Source organism: Calypte anna, chromosome 2 (genome assembly GCF_003957555.1).
Source record: "Calypte anna isolate BGI_N300 chromosome 2, bCalAnn1_v1.p, whole genome shotgun sequence".
Classification (NCBI taxonomy): Eukaryota; Metazoa; Chordata; class Aves; order Apodiformes; family Trochilidae; genus Calypte; species Calypte anna.
The window spans coordinates 28,542,239-28,555,597 of NC_044245.1; the positions used below are offsets into that span (position 1 = coordinate 28,542,239).

The window sequence follows — 13,359 nt, forward strand, 5'->3', positions numbered from 1 at the left end:
ATTTAGCAGCTCTAGGTTTCTTTATTGAGTAGGACACTTGAATGGTACCTTAGTAAGGATGTATTTCATATTATTTACAAAGCAGAATTTAAAGTGTTAGGTTGTCTCAGCCCTGTGTAACTTAAAGTGGGTGAAGAATCCTTAACTTCGCTTTTCCAATTGTTTTTCAGAAATATGGAGCAGGTTTCAGGCACATGATCATAAAGCGTGCAGAAACAAATAGAATTTCAGCCTGTGTCCCTCGTCAGGTGAGACACGGGGAAGATGAAGCTTCTGCAGGCCACAGGATGAAATAACCCTTTTGGATGAAATAGAGCAAAGCAGGAACTGGAAACCTGAACCAAGACTCATTCTTCAGCCTTTCCTGTAGTTCTGGCCTTACACAGACTTTCTATCTAAGGACATTGTTACAATACACTCTAACTCTGAATTACTTTTTAGTTCACTTTATCAACACCATCTGAAGATTCACAGGCCCAGGGCACTGCCCTTGTGTCTGTGACAAAGCCCAGTGCAATGCAGAGGGACTTCATTATATATGTGCACAGAGAGAGAGAGATGGGAGACTGATGCTTAGCAGGTGCATCCAGTCTGAAACAGGCTGGGAGAGTAAGATGAGCTACTTGCCTGGCCTTGCTCTCTGTGTGGCTGCTGAGGTGAATGATGATGATGGTGATGAGCAGCTGCCTTCAGAACGAAGCCTGCTTACAAGTCACTGAATTACAGAATCATAGAATCATTGGAAAAGACCATCAAGTCATCAGGTTCAGCAATTAACCTGCCAAGTCCACCACTAAACCATGTCCATAAGCACCACATCTACACATCTTTTAAATACCCTCAGGGATGGTGATTCAGCCACTTCTCTGCACATTCTTTCCAATGCTTGACAAACCTCTCAGTAAATAACTTTTTTTCTAATATGCAATCTAAACCTCCCCTGGTACAACTTGAGGCCATTTCCTCTTGTCTTATTGCTTTAGAGAAGAGACCAACATACACCTTGGTATATTCTCCTTTCAAGCAGTTGTAGGGAGCAATAACGTCTCCCCTCAGCCTCCTTTTCTCCAGGTTAAACAACCCAAGTCTTCTCAGACACTTCTTGCAAGACTTGTTCTCCAGACCCTTCACCAGCTTGTTTGACCTTCTCTGAACTCACTCCAGCACCTCAATGTCCTTGTAGTGAGAGGCCCAGAACTGAACACAGTATTCAAGGTACAACCTCACCGGTGCCAAGTACAGGGGGATAATCACTGTCCTAGTCTTGCTGGCCACACTATTTCAGATACAAGCCAAGATGCTGCTGGCCTTCTTGGACACCTGGGCTCAATACTGGGTCACATGCAGTTGGCTATCAACCAATTACCACACAGGAACTTCTCTACCAGGCAGCTTTCCAGCCACTATTCCCCTAGTCTCAAGTGTTGTATGGGGATGGTACGGCCCAAATGCAGGACCTTAACCTTCACCTTAATGGACCACATATAATTGTCCTCAGCCTATCAATCCAGTCACTCAAATTCATCTCAAAGTCACTCGAATTCATCAAACACTTCAACGCATACATGAAACTTGCCTCCTTCCATATAGACATAAAAGTGATTACACTAAAACTGGAACTTTCCTACTGTTTGCTTGCCTACTTTTCTAATTTGCACTTTATTACTAAGTCACATTCAGAACAGAAGCACTTCCCAATAAATATAGCCAGTCCTCTAATCTAACATACCATTTCCTCCTCAATTGTCCTTTTACGTCTGAAAAGTAATTACAGAGGCTTTGGTTCCTACTTCAGCAATTCAGAGCTGGTCTATCTATACAAACTTTCATGTGCTATGTCACTTGCCTTCCCATTGGCAAGGGATACAGCCCATAACAATTCTTTCCCTTTGTGCTAGCAGGCACACAAGGGAATGCACAAACCCCTCGGGTAGCTGGGACCAACCAAGCTCCCAGGGGCCACTCACACATCAGCCCAACCCTCTGCTACACACACTGCAAGTATGCCAGCTGGCCCTTCACTGTCCTACAGGTTATCACCAAATACCTCCTTGTGCAATGCCAGCATTTCTTCCAGTCCATGGAGAAGTGGTTGGCATAGGGGGAGAGCTTTTTTTTTTTGGTTTTTTTTGTTTGTTGTTTTTTTTTAACCAAATGCAGAGACAAATGTAGCCTTTTTAAAAGAAAAGGTTTGAGCTGGAACACATCATACTTTTGGCCTCAAACTTAGTAACATCACAATCACAATGCAAGTAACTTTTCTGTTTGTGGATCTCCAAGAGCACAGACAAAATGCTTACAAAGGAGACTGCTGCTTCATCCACCACTGAAATACATCTAACCTCCTGTGGAAGAAACTGTTTAATTACCATTGAGAAGCTCTGACCAGCCCAAGGATGAAGAACAACACTGAAATCACTGGTAAACAGATAGGGTTATTTAGGTGACAAAGGCAGTTCCTTCAAATTAGATCAGGCACCAGGCATTGCAAAAAAAAAAAAATAATTTAAAAATCAGTGAACTATATTTTGCAGGAAGAAATACCAAATGATCCTTTCTGATTATGAAACCTATGATTTTTTTAAACCTGCAAAACACACTTTAGATTTAAAAAAACACAAAAACCCAGAAAAAACAAACAAACAAACAAAACCCCAAAACCCATAGACTATGCAAGAAGAGGCATTCAGGTAGAAATACTAGAACTAATGACAATTTCTCTATACAGGAATTGCTTGGGCATATTTCACAACTCAAATGATGGAGGATTAGGTTTTACCTCAACCACCTTTAAGAGTTCTATCCCTGCAGAAGTTATGTAATTACAACAGACTCCTACAAATTGGTAAAATCCTAGCAATACAAAAGTCAAGATTTTTTTTCTTTAGTAAGATCAGCATGAAAAATATAAGCTCACTGAGGTTACAGGGGTGAAAATAGTCACTACCTTCTCTAAAAATCAACTTTAAAAATTCTTTTCCAAATCATTATGCAGTTTAAAAACGTTCAGAATGGAGGAGTTTGTTCTTCTTTTGTCGCTAGCAATTAGAAAAAAAAAACCTACAAGGATGTGCATTCATAGATACACAAACTTTTCCTTCTAAAAATAGCTAACTGAAATCTATTAAGTTTTATTTCCTACATCTCGCTTGACTTAAATCTACCAGAGAACTAGATTTGGCCTTACCAGCTCACGTCTAGGAGGAAAACATACCGAAAGAAAACCTTAAGCAAACAGCTTCATTTCCACAACTTTGGTTTTTAGATCTATGACAGCATTTAATGCATTTTCTGAGACCAGATGTCAACAGCCTGTCTAGGCGATGTGTAACTTTTTATACAGCAGAACAGGAAAACAAAGGCTCATACATTCAGCTCTGAATTGAAATTCCACATGGAGCTGATCTTCTGAGCATACTTTAAAATCATGTATTTGCTTTTATTAACCTCAGTAACTGTAAAATGTATTTTAAACATCACTTCCCTTTGAATTCAACAAAAGACAGTAGGGTTTTTTTTCTCACACTCACTCCTTTTGTTGGTAATTTTACTGAAAAAAAAAAAAATTAAAAATGTCTGTGTTGCTTTTTCTCCTCCGCCCCATCCCCTGCCTGTAAAATCGAAGTTGGACAAACACTGCACGGCTGAAGTGACATATTTGAATGGAATTCAGACCAACCAGTTCCTGTTTATGTTTCTGATTTGAGAATGTAGCCTTCTCATTCACTATACATTAGAAACACACCAAGGCCATAAATGGTGTCAGGTTACAAGCAGGCAGGGCCAAGGAGCATTAATCATTACTTTAAGGCAACTGGCAAAAGCAGCAGCTGAGGGAACACTACACCCTTCAGCTCCACATAAATGGACATTCCAGGGTTTGGCGTGTGTGAGGCTTTTTTTTTTTTTTTCTTTCCTCTTTTTTTTTTTTCCCCCCTTCAGCATCCATTTTATGAATGAAACTTCAGGCTGCACAGAGTCCATTCATATAAAAGCTAAGCTCACAGGGCTCAGTCTCTCGGGATCAATCGGTCTTGGGTAAGGCTGATGTGATTGGTTTAAGGCAGGCTTCAGCCTTCCATTACTGATTTAAAATGCAGCCTGTGTCCATTTGACCTGCGTTAATGCACAAAGAGTAAATCCAGACTGTGCTCTCAATCCTCAAATCAAATCATTAGCCAGTGCCACTTACTGTAACTGTAGATTTAGAGGATATTTATCCATTTCTTTGAAAAACGGGGACTGCAGGACAATTTTCTCAGAGCGCATTTTCTGCTTTGAAAGGAAAAATAGAAGCACCGTCTCCTGTCTATATGCTCACATTAACTTGGTATTTAGGTTTTTCTTTTTTCACAAAGATGTTTTTACAACATTAATTGTATGCTAGCTACAGATTTATTTCAGAATTAGTGAAGAGATTAAATCAGCTAGATGAGAAGCAAGTGTAAAGTTAAAATTCTGCCTTTCATAACAATCTTCTGAAGTCTAGGTTTCCCCAAGTTTCCCTCTCAGATGCTTTTATTTTCTCCTGTCATTTCATCAAACAGCAGATTAGGATTGTGCTTTAAGAATAAGTACAAAGTAAAGTGCAACTCAAATACTGAACAAAACCCATGCTCACTTTCACTGAAACAACACAGCAAAGATAAGCTCCTGAAACAGAAAAGGTGACACATTTTACACCACAAAAGTGAAACTCAGGAAAACTGCAATCCCAAAACTGAGGAGTTCTTAAAGCAACTGAACTCGAGCAAAACTCTCTCCCTCCTCCCCTCCAGCCTTTATGCCAGTCAGATTTTTATTGAGAACAATTGCACCACTGTGTAAAAGAATTTCTTTATGACCATAAGGAGATGCAGTTTTGAGATGTCTGTACTGAAGCACCAAATCCAGGAAAAGGATGGAGTCAGACTTGTTTTACACGCATTTTCTAAAACTATGTTCAAAACCACTGCAAATATTTGCAGCCCGATCAAAGAGGGGAAGGAGGGGGGAGGGGAAGAGGGAAAGGGAAGAAGAAAACCTAGAGAGAATTTGAGGAAAAGATTAAACAGATGGAGGATTTATGAATCAAGATCTCAATGAGTCACACAGACAGACTAAGAGTACACATGCAAACTGTCTACAGGATTTAGAGGTGGTACATTAATACCAAGAAATTGTTTAGGATGAGCCAAAGAGGTGTAGCTATGTGCAAGGGAATGGAACTGATCAAAGGAAATATTTAGGCTTACGATCAAGAAATACCTCTTAACTGTGAAGTCTATTAGGCTGTGAAATAAAATCCCAGAGGAATAATTGTAGTAATAATACTTAGCACTCATGTAGTGCTTTACATTTTCAAAGCACTGTACAAAAATTAGCCAATATAATTAAAGACAGCAGTGGAAGCACCATGTGTTGTGTCATTTTAAATGCTGCACTGGCCAATGCATCAGAGAATATCCTGCAGAAAGTAATTGTGCACTGACTCTGACTGACAGCTAAGATTTCTTTTTTTATTTCATAACAGTATCTCCAAATATCTAAACTACCTCCAAGAAGTACAATGAAATACCCAACTGTTCTTAATAATAAAATAAGGTAAAATATAAATATATATATAGCTGCAAACAAATACTTCCGATAAATTATTTGGGGGGTTTTCTGTTTCAAATTTTAATTCAAGATTATTTTATGATGGTCTGCAAAATCCCAAATTTAAGGGTTTAATTTTGGCTGATCTCTAGGGAAGAATGTGCTACTGAAGCCCTGAAGCTCACTTTTACTTGCATTGCTTTTCATAAAATACCATACCAGGTATCTGAAACAACTCTTGCTCTCTTGCTTTTTATTCTGTCCACAGTCACTGGGTAAATACACATTTATAACACGGATGGTAGAATGCTCACAACATAACTACTGTCTAAGAGCAAGCTTAGAGTATTAAGAAGCATCATAACTACAACTTCCTGGGCAACCTTGATAAAGCTACTTCATTGCAAATGAATTATGATGCAGCTTTTTGCCTCTGCACTCCTGTCTCTTGATCACACAGGTCAAAACCATTTCAGGAAGACCCATGCAGCACACAGGTTTGCAGGTGGAGGCTCTGCTTCATTTCTTACAGAGGCTGGAAGTTGTGTACTTAATGAGGCAGAACATTTCAAGAAAGTAAAAGATGACCTCAAGATTCATAGAGCTGAATGGTCAATTTTAGGCCGTAACAAAGCCCATTCCAGAACCAGTGAAGTTTTCCAGAGAGGTCACATGGCTTCTGTCAGATTTTCATGTTATGCATTTCTTATTTTTGCAGTGCTTACACACTGTTCCTCATATGATGTTCCCATACTTCCTCACCTAGAAATACAAAGACCCTAGAAGCTAAGCCTTGAACATATGTGACAATTAATGTTCTTCAAAAATTATACAGCTCTAACTGGGTACCTAGAATAAACAGGTGTATGCCTATCTGATTTGTCTCTCTGTCTCCACTCATCTCTTTTAACAGAGGGCAGCTCCCCAGCCATTCCCGTATGGTAACAAGGTATTTTATTGCTTGTGAGAGATCAGGAATTAAAGAGATAAGCAACTCAGAAAGCAAGACATGGAGGCAAATAATTTTGTCTGGATAGTTCATTCTTACAGTGATGTGCCTAGTATCTTGGAAGAAAACTTGGGAAGTGACAGAGGATCAAAAAAATTTTAAGGTCCATTCAAGCATATTTATTGTGAATAGAAACGCAACGGTGAAAATAGTGCTGCTAATGCCTCTAACCTGCTCAGGAAACACCAAATGTAGATTTCATTCAACAAATCCCTTGTAATTAGTAGTAAGTACATGAAAGCAACACTTTCTACTTATTTTTTGAGAACAAATGGGTGTTTCATTGTACTTCTTGGAGGTAGTTTAGATATTTTGGGATACTGTTATGAAATAAAAAAAAGAAATCTTAGCTGTCAGTCAGAGTCAGTGCACAATTACTTTCTCCAGGATACTCTCTGATGCATCGACCACTGCAGCATTTAAAATGACACAACACATGATGCTTCCACTGCTGTCTTTAAATATATTGGCTAATTTTTTACATTTTCAAAGCCCTGCAAGAGTTCTAAGCATTATAGATTATAGATTATACAAAGCTACACCTTTGTGCTTTAAGTTGCTAGATGTAGCAACAAGTTCTAAATGCATCTGACTGGCAGTCATGGAGGAAAAAAAAAGTCCATGGCAGAAAATAAGGTCTGATTGACTAAACATGTATGTTGCACTGTGATTTATAGAAGTGTGAATGGATAAAGAAGAGCTTCTCCTCTGTTGACATTTTTCCTTTTCCATTATCTCAAACATTCAGCAGTAGAAATTGCATACCTGCAATTACAATTACAACTAATTGATCTGCCATTTCCCATGTCATAATTAATGTCATGTTTTAATAGAGTTATAATCATTCCATAATAATGCTTTTCATTCACCAGCTTCCCACAAAGTATAAAAGTATAGTGCACAAAAGCTATGAACTTTTATGGGGCTCTTTCAAAAACATCCCATTAGGAATGGGATTGGCATATTACAACGAACTTTTAAAATACGTTTCAATATTCTTATCTGAGTTGCCATAAAACACCATGCAGAAGAAACTCTTTAGTCTAGCATTCCTTCTTCCCTGGACATCCATAGGTGAAAAATGAAATCAATGATTCAGCGACAAATACATTATGTTTCCTAAGGGGTTATTTAATGTTCTCTTAGCAATGATGGAAAATTATGGTTTCTAGAGAACAGATGGTAACAAGACAAAATATCAACAGGCCACAGTTGTTGACTGCAATTTATGGAGTGTACAGATGTGTCAACTTAAATGCAGTGATTCTGAGGCCAATAAAAGTACTTCCTGATACCAACAGATTAATTTTTCATGACCACTGGTTACACAGCTGTTATATTTTTAAAAACTAATTATTCATCTACAAAAGAAACAACCATTTAACCATTTTGCTTGAACGTCATTACTATAGAGGAGAATGTTGTTCTTACTGGCACAAAAAAAGAAAAAAAAAAAAAAAAAAAAAAAAAGAAAAGAAAAGAAAGATGAATGCTAGCAGCCAACCTAGATTTAAAGTAATAGTATGCAATAAGGAGCTTCCACTTCCTAGCCAAATATGAAGCATGCTTACAAAAGGGCCTTTTTTCAGCCTTTAATTTAGCAGGATGAATAACCATGCTTGTGAAGGTTGCAAGGGACTGGCAGTGCCTGAAGCTGCAGTCCCCCACTTATTATCCATTGCCACATTAACTGTGCAGTCTCTCCCATGCTGCTCTGTAAGACTAAAGATCCATGACTGCCAAAGCCACGTGCCTCAGAACTTTCATCAGTGAAAAGTTTGAGTTCTGGATCTGATCCTTGCTATATGAACTCATTTACATCTTGTCCTATATTTCAACTTGGAGAACTATTTCACCCCTAGTCCTCTCTCTCTGTAGGCCTAGCCTAAGGGGACCATTTCTTTGCTTATCAAGAACAAGAAAGGAGAAAGCAGCTCTACTTTCCACATTCTGCCATTGCAACACAGAGATTAACTCTAAAACAAGCTCTCTACACTAATGATAACATGAAATACCCCACTAAGTAGACAATGTTAAGTTAGCTACAGAAAAGTCAATGAAAAACAGTTCTCCAATGTATCAAATTGCAAGATAATTTGTCTTGAGCTAAACTCTACAAGGAGACCTCAACTCAGTGTCCATGGAGGAAATAAACTGCAAAAGCACCTGGCAAATGACTGAACCAACAAGAAAGCACTGAAGGTACTGCAGCACCCAGAAGAGAGAGATTGAAGTCCTCCCATTCCCCCTGTATGTGTATGAAAACAATGTACCCCCTGCTTCAGTAAGGACTCACTAAAATCCCTTCCTTTAAACACTGTGGCATACATGAAGCAGAGGCAGTGACTGAAGAGGAGATGCAGAAATCACACCAAAACTGGAAAACATATTTTCATTTTATTTGTTTGGCTCCATACTCATCAACTGCTTAGCCCCTGTGCTTTGATCTAGGCTTTTCTCCATCCCACCCTTTCAGCTTCCTTCTCCTTGTTACTTAGTAGTCAGCCCTAAACTCCTTTTTCTTCACTAATTCTGTCTTTCCTCCAAATATAAAATAAATATTATGTTTAAAACATAGCAAAAATTAACATTATTATTCCCTTCATTTATGTTCTTTTTCCATTTTATTGCTTTTTTTTTTTTTTTTTATTTTGACCAGAAGCTACTGAGAGCAGACTCTGCAACCACCTCCTCTGTTCTGTACCAGCCATGGAACAATAAGGCTCCATTCCAGTTGCCCTATAAGCACAATCATAACAAACATTATTAATAGCAACAGTATATTCTCTACATCAGCAGCCTGGCATCACAGATTATGTACCTCCACAAAACACAGCAGTATGCACAAACTGAGAAGCTGACACCAATTTGGCTGATTCTTCTCCCTCATTGGTTTTATAGCTGTATAAACCCCACTTCAGTGGAGTTACTCCTGATTTAAAGTAGTGCATGCAAGAGGAGAAAGAGTCCTCTATTTCTAGCAGACAAATGAAAGAGCTCGTAAAATGGAGCACACAGATTCAGAGGCCAGAGACAAGGCAATACAGAACAAGCCCCTTTTTAAGCAAAGCTCAATTTTGCACCCATGGATTTTTTCATCTTTGGCTTCTTTAACCTGTGCACTTTCTGGACAGAGCTCTGGAAAATTAAATCCTTTACAGAGCAAGCAATGATGGCATGGGTCAGACTGTTCTGTGTAGCAATCTTATAACTTTGCAAGCTGTATCAGACATAGATTACTTCAGGAGACAAAGAAATCAAAGAGCAAGTTTCAATTCGTATGATCAAAACGTCAATAGCACTGGCTTAGAATCATTTACTACTTTACTATGGAGAAGTAAAAGAAAGTCTCACCTACCTGAATCATATGCAAAATCTCTAGGTTCCTGCTTAATCATCAGAGGAGGGGGAAAATTTTGACTGGCTGCACTGCCAACCATAGCATTGTGTTCATAAACTGGATCGTGGTACTCCTGCTTAAAACCTTGAGGTGGAAAGGGGATGTTTGGCTCAGACATCTGGCGCTGATATATTGGACGTCCTTCCCTTGGCATTGCAGGCAAAGGTGGGAAAGAATTGCAAGGTTCAGAGAGCTGGCGACGAAATCTAGGACACAAGTTAGAGAGGTCATGTAAAGGACTTGAGCTACATTCCATTTCCATTTTCACAGCTCATGATTGGTGACTCTATCACTTTCTAGACAGCAAGTATTTTGGTTATGATCATGCCAAGTGCTCCCATGAGGATGATCTGCATTGTAGAACAGCAACAAGCAAAGAAACAAAAAATCCAGCTATTAATACCAGCCCTAAGACTCAGCCCCACCATAATTCTCTCTGCTTTCAGTATCTTCTTTCAACAGACAAGGCAAACAAAAAATGCACCAGCTTCAAACCAGACTGACACCCTACCACAGTAACATGAAGAAGGCTTTACAGGTATAGTTTTTTGTCCTACCATTCTTCCAGTTACATAGAAACTATTCAATTAAAGTACTGAGTGCTGTAACACCTGGAATCATCTGTCCTCTCAGGGATAGGGTTGTGGAAGATCTACCTGCAAGGCTGGCACTGCATTCCAACTCTAATGAGAAAAAAATGTAAGCATCCCAGAAAAAGGAGAGGGTGCAATTTTTTGCTAAGAGAAACAATGCATTAACTTGTTCCCTTGGTCACTTCTATATGAAAAAACTCATCCATACAAGCCACACAGCCATTCACTACTAGAAAATCCTCTTCAATTGGCATGAAGTCTGACAATTCAGTTTTAAATTAACTTCATTTACATGTAACATTGCTCAAGACCTTCCTTCCATAAGACACATCTACCTGGACTAAAAGGCCTGAAGGTAATTACTTGCACATCTGCAGGTTCACAAGCACAGAGAAGAATTCAAGGATTCTGTTTTCCTACTGTGCTCAGATGAACTGCACAAACTCGTCCTGTCATCTCCTGCAGATTACCACAGTAGTGTTAACCATCACTGTAAATAATATTGCATTTGCACTAATCCACAGCAGATGCAATGTTGTTGCAGCAAACTGCTTACTAGTCTGATCACTCATCATGAACCAGACACACTTTTTTAAATTAGAAAAGAAAAAAAAATAAATTAAAAAGCCTTGACTACATGTTTCAGGAACAATTTAAACTAACATTTGTAGCAATACTGCTGTGAACTTGGCCTGACAAGTATTTACTGTTACCAATACCGTGGGAGTTACAGAGATAGAAACAATGTAGTAGTGGAGACAAAATGAATTTTTTTAAATGCTGCTGTAAATACTGCATTTTGCAGTAGAAAGAGTACTGCACTGTAAGATTGGGTTTTGCAATTCCACCTACACCTGCGGAAAATAAACTTAGAAACTCAGATGTATTATGAAACAGTTAGGCTGACTGACACTGCATTCATTTCCCTCTTTTCCTTTTTTCATTAGCCAAAAAAAGAAGCAGAAATTATCATTAAGAACTGTCAAGGAGTGAATCAGAAAATTGCAACTTGAAGTTAAAATAAGAAACAGGCTCACTCACAAAGCCTCAAAGGAAGTTAATAATACTTGTTGTACTGGAAGCTTTGTATGGAATCAAGCCATTTGTTTATACAAGTGGATTTGATTCCTGTTGGTACTTGTTAGGACCACTTATCGTTTATATATTCATGTCCTGTATGAAGATGTATGGGCTGTATGTTCTAGACACTAACACTATCTTATGCCACCGATGCATGTGCCAGAGAAATATGCCTTAACTTACAGATTTAAATATGAACTTACATAGGAAGGTCATTTGTTTAAATGACATTTTCTGAATGCACTCATTGTAGTAGCATATCACCTTGTAAATCAGAGAGATTTGCATTTCATAAAAATATGAAGTACACATTTGCTTCAAACAGTGGGAAGTGAGAAGATCCATTTGTACCTTTCTTTTAAAAAGGATAAAACCTCATATTTTTGGTCTGAGTCAGCTATTTTGGACTTCACTGAACACATGATTTCTGTCACAGAAGGGAAGCATTATTGCAAAATGCCCTAAAGAACAGGGATATCAAAGATGGGGATGGGGGGAAAACCATGTAAAAAACCTATAAAGCTTGTACAGAGTGAGTATTACACATATAAAAAATTATAGTATGGTGTATACAAATCTCTAAAAATACTAAAACTAGGGCTGACATACAGCTTCAGTACTGTCTTTACAAGTTGCTCTAAACCAAAAGATTTTTTCCTCTAAAAAATTGCTCCCTACACAGCAGCAATTTAGCTTCTGGAGATCTCAGTCTCCTGGCAACATGACTTTGGTGTATATACAGAAACACATTTATACACCATCCTGTAATGAAAAAATGCCACCTGGCTTCACTGGGGGCTTGCATGGTTAGACCACACTCCAGGCAGAGAAAAAAAGAGGTCAATACACTGCTTCTTCACTGCTGGGAGGGCTTGTAGAGAACCTGGGGTGATATATGAAACTATCTCATCAGAGCAAAAACCAGCAGTATAAGGCTTAGCGACCTCTTTCAGAGGTGACCTGCACCAAGTCCTGGAGATAATAGCCCTTATTAGACTAGAAGCAAGCAAATCTCCCAACAACTGCAACTTGATTTGCTAATGTTTCAAGTGCTAAGTCAAGTTTCTGAACATATATATATGTATATATCTTTACATACAGCTGAAATTTTTAATGCTCAGAGCAATCACACAACACAGCAGACAGACGCAGGTTCGTGCAGCAAAGTTCAGGATAAACAGAATTCCACAAACAACTGTTTGGCCTCAAAAATCAGGCAAATCCACTGAAAATATCTGTTCCAAAACTGAGCTAAGATAGATAGTCAGTTGTATGGGAATTTCTAACATATCAAAACAAAACAGGGTGACCTAAGGACAGTTTAAGCTTTAATTCTAGACTCTAGCTCTTGTGGCTCTTACTCAGACTAATGTTATTTAAACACAGTTTATGTTGGCATCTTAGTTTGTTTAAGATGCTGTATTTCAAAAGGGGTTGGAAAAATGATCCACCCTTCCAAAGAATATTCTGAAGCAGTAGCACTATAACACAGCCACTTATCTCCTAGATAGGTGAACTGCTTAACAGCCAGCCAGGATGATGCCTGCTGCTGACTTCATTACCTCATAGGGCTTACTAGCCTCAAGTGAATCATGGAATATCCCAGATTGGAAGGGACCTTTAAAGACCATCTGCTTCAACCTTTCATGGCAAAAGAAGCCTAGATGAGATTACCCAGCACCCTGTAATCACACTCACAA

At 38.6% G+C, this 13,359-nt stretch overlaps 1 protein-coding gene across 3 annotated transcripts in view; it reads right to left on the reverse strand.

Annotated features, from left to right (window-relative positions):
* ETV1 (ETS variant transcription factor 1) overlaps window positions 1-13,359 on the reverse strand; it is a 67,320-nt gene that overhangs the window by 17,303 nt on the left and 36,658 nt on the right. For all 3 annotated transcript variants that reach the window (XM_030445861.1, XM_030445860.1, XM_030445859.1), the window contains exon 8: window positions 9,945-10,192. In XM_030445861.1, coding sequence (XP_030301721.1) covers window positions 9,945-10,192 — 248 coding nt within the window. The remainder of the gene's footprint in view (window positions 1-9,944; window positions 10,193-13,359) is intronic.